The sequence below is a fragment of the Myripristis murdjan genome, chromosome 12 (assembly GCF_902150065.1).
Source record: "Myripristis murdjan chromosome 12, fMyrMur1.1, whole genome shotgun sequence".
Taxonomy (NCBI): domain Eukaryota; kingdom Metazoa; phylum Chordata; class Actinopteri; order Holocentriformes; family Holocentridae; genus Myripristis; species Myripristis murdjan.
This window is the reverse complement of record NC_043991.1, coordinates 1,347,830-1,350,329: the sequence shown is the minus strand read 5'-3', so window position 1 is coordinate 1,350,329 and position 2,500 is coordinate 1,347,830. Positions and strand designations below refer to the sequence as shown.

The window sequence follows — 2,500 nt, the reverse complement described above, 5'->3', positions numbered from 1 at the left end:
CCTTGCTTTAGGGAATTGAACCTCTAACCCTGGCAGCGTTAGTGCCTTGCTTTAGGGAATTGAACCCCTAACCCTGGCAGCGTTAGTGCCTTGCTTTAGGGAGTTGAACCCCTAACCCTGGCAGCGTTAGTACCTTGCTTTAGGGAGTTGAACCCCTAACCCTGGCAGCGTTAGTACCTTGCTTTAGGGAGTTGAACCCCTAACCATGGCAGAGTTAGTGCTTTGCTTTAAGAAATTGAACCCCTAAACCTGACAGTGTTAGTACCTTGCTTTAGGGAGTTGAACCCCTAACCCTGGCAGCGTTAGTACCTTGCTTTAGGGAGTTGAACCCCTAACCCTGGCAGTGTTAGTGCCTTGCTCAAGGAAACAGTTGTAGCAGATTGGAGCAGCTGATCAGAGGCCGTCGTCTGGATGGAGATGTTTTCCTTTGCTTCTCTGTTCTGTTCTATCAAAGGTTTTTTTTTTTATCAAATGGGATTCTATTCTATTCTATTCTGTTTTAATCTGTTCAATTCTATTTGATTCTGTTCTATTCATGTCTATTCTATTCTATTGTATTCTGCACTCTTCCATCATTTTCTGTTCTGCTCAGTTTTTTCTACAATATTCTGTTGTATTCTATGCTGTTTTATTTTTTCTATTCTATTCTATTCTATTTGATTCTGTTCTGTTCTGGGTTGGTTGGTCGTGGCTTTTTTTTCTGAAACAATTTGTTATTGTGCTTTAACACACACACACACACACACACACACACACACACACACACACACACACACACGTTGTAAATGACTTGGCGGTGAGTGTAATCTGCACACTGCACACACTGTCAAGAATCCAGTGTGTGTGTGTGTGTGTGTGTGTGAGAGAGTTTGTGTGTGTGTGTGAGTTTGTGTGTGTGTGTGTGTGTGTGAGAGTTTGTGTGTGTGTGTGTGTGTGTGTGTGAGAGTTTGTGTGTGTGTGTGTGTGTGTGTGTGTGTGTGTGTGTGTGTGTGTGTGCTGTAATCCCATGTGGGTCCTCATGTCGTGACACCAACATTCATCCATTCATCCATTTGGCTCTTGTCTTTTATCCGGAGTGATTAGCGCTGTGAATGTTAAAAGCAGAGCAGATCGCCATGGCAACAGCAGAGGAGGTCAGAGGTCAGAGGTCACGCCGTCCTAACAGCACGCAAGCACAAACACACACACACACACACACACACACACACGCACACACGAGTGTCTCCTCTGGAGTTTTTTTGAGTTTTGGATGTTTTAAAAGCAGCAGGTTCAAACGGTCTCCGTGGCGACGGGGTGTTTTTTTCCATTTCTGTTTGCAGTGATTTCATTTTTTGCATTTTCTCTAAATGCAATACTAATCTTTCATTTGTTCATTCATTCATTTATTGATTATTGATTCATTTGGTTTTCAGTTTGTGTTTCCATGTCAGTGTGAAGGAGTGTGTGTGCCACGCCGCCGCCCTCCTCGCCTTTTAGCTTCGCTTTCTCCTCTCGCTGTTTTCCTCCCTCTCCTCCTCCTCCTCCTCCTCTTCCTCCTCCCTCTCCTCCTCTTCCTCCTCCTCCTCCTCCTCCTCTTCCTCCTCCCTCTCCTCCTCCTCCTCCTCCTCCTCCTCACCTGACCCTGTGTGTTTCTCCTGTGCAGGTATGGAGGAGAGGACGTCTGCGGGCTCCTGGGCCGGCGGGAGCCGCTCCTCCAAGGTGAGCCGAGCATCATTTACCTGTCCAGCAGCCAGCAGGGCGTCTTCATTCTGAGGAAAACACCCAGGGATTCTCTTTAAGTCGGAAATGTGCGAGAAAAAACCTTGAATATTCTCTGAGATTAAACACCAGAAAAAAATCACAAATTTACAAGAAAGAAACAATGTAATCCAGCTGTGCTCCTCCTGTGGGATCCAGTCTGAAGGAAATCCTGCTGGTCTGAGTCCAGAACCCCAACCTCCTCCTCAGCATCTGGACTCTGAAGAGACGTTGCTGTGACTTGGGCCGATTCAGAAGAAAACAATCTGCTGATTCTGGGCTCAGATCAGCAGGATCTCCTTGTTCCTGAATCCATCTACTATCTGTATTTTTCATTTTTCATATTTATTATTTTCATCAGTATATCCTACATTTCTTTCATTTCAACACTTAAACATCTCATATTCTCAGGCCACTTTATTGTATATACTTAGCCCTTATTGTCTTTAGTGTATATATTTCACATTTTTAGTCTCTATTGTAAATACTTTTAATTTTAATTTTTTAATTTTTTGTTTTTATTGATGATGCTGCTGTAACGTGTGAATTTCCCAGTCTGGGATCAATAAAGTATACCTATCTATCTATCTATCTATCTATCTATCTATCTATCTATCTATCTATCTATCTATCTCTCCCATGTCAGAGTAGAATCTGCTGAGGGGATCAGCTGCAGGCCTGAGACACGGCCAGCAGGGGGCAGCACAGGTGGAGCCGCCGATAGCGAGTTTTTTTTCTCATAAATTTGCGACTTTATAATTTT

The 2,500-nt window shown here is 43.9% G+C and overlaps 1 protein-coding gene across 3 annotated transcripts in view; it reads left to right on the top strand.

Moving 5' to 3' along the window:
• The window catches only part of tcf4 (transcription factor 4), a 241,881-nt gene that overhangs the window by 52,562 nt on the left and 186,819 nt on the right, over positions 1-2,500 (top strand). For all 3 annotated transcript variants that reach the window (XM_030065050.1, XM_030065049.1, XM_030065051.1), the window contains one exon: positions 1,643-1,698. In XM_030065050.1, the coding sequence (XP_029920910.1) occupies positions 1,643-1,698 (56 nt within the window). The remainder of the gene's footprint in view (positions 1-1,642; positions 1,699-2,500) is intronic.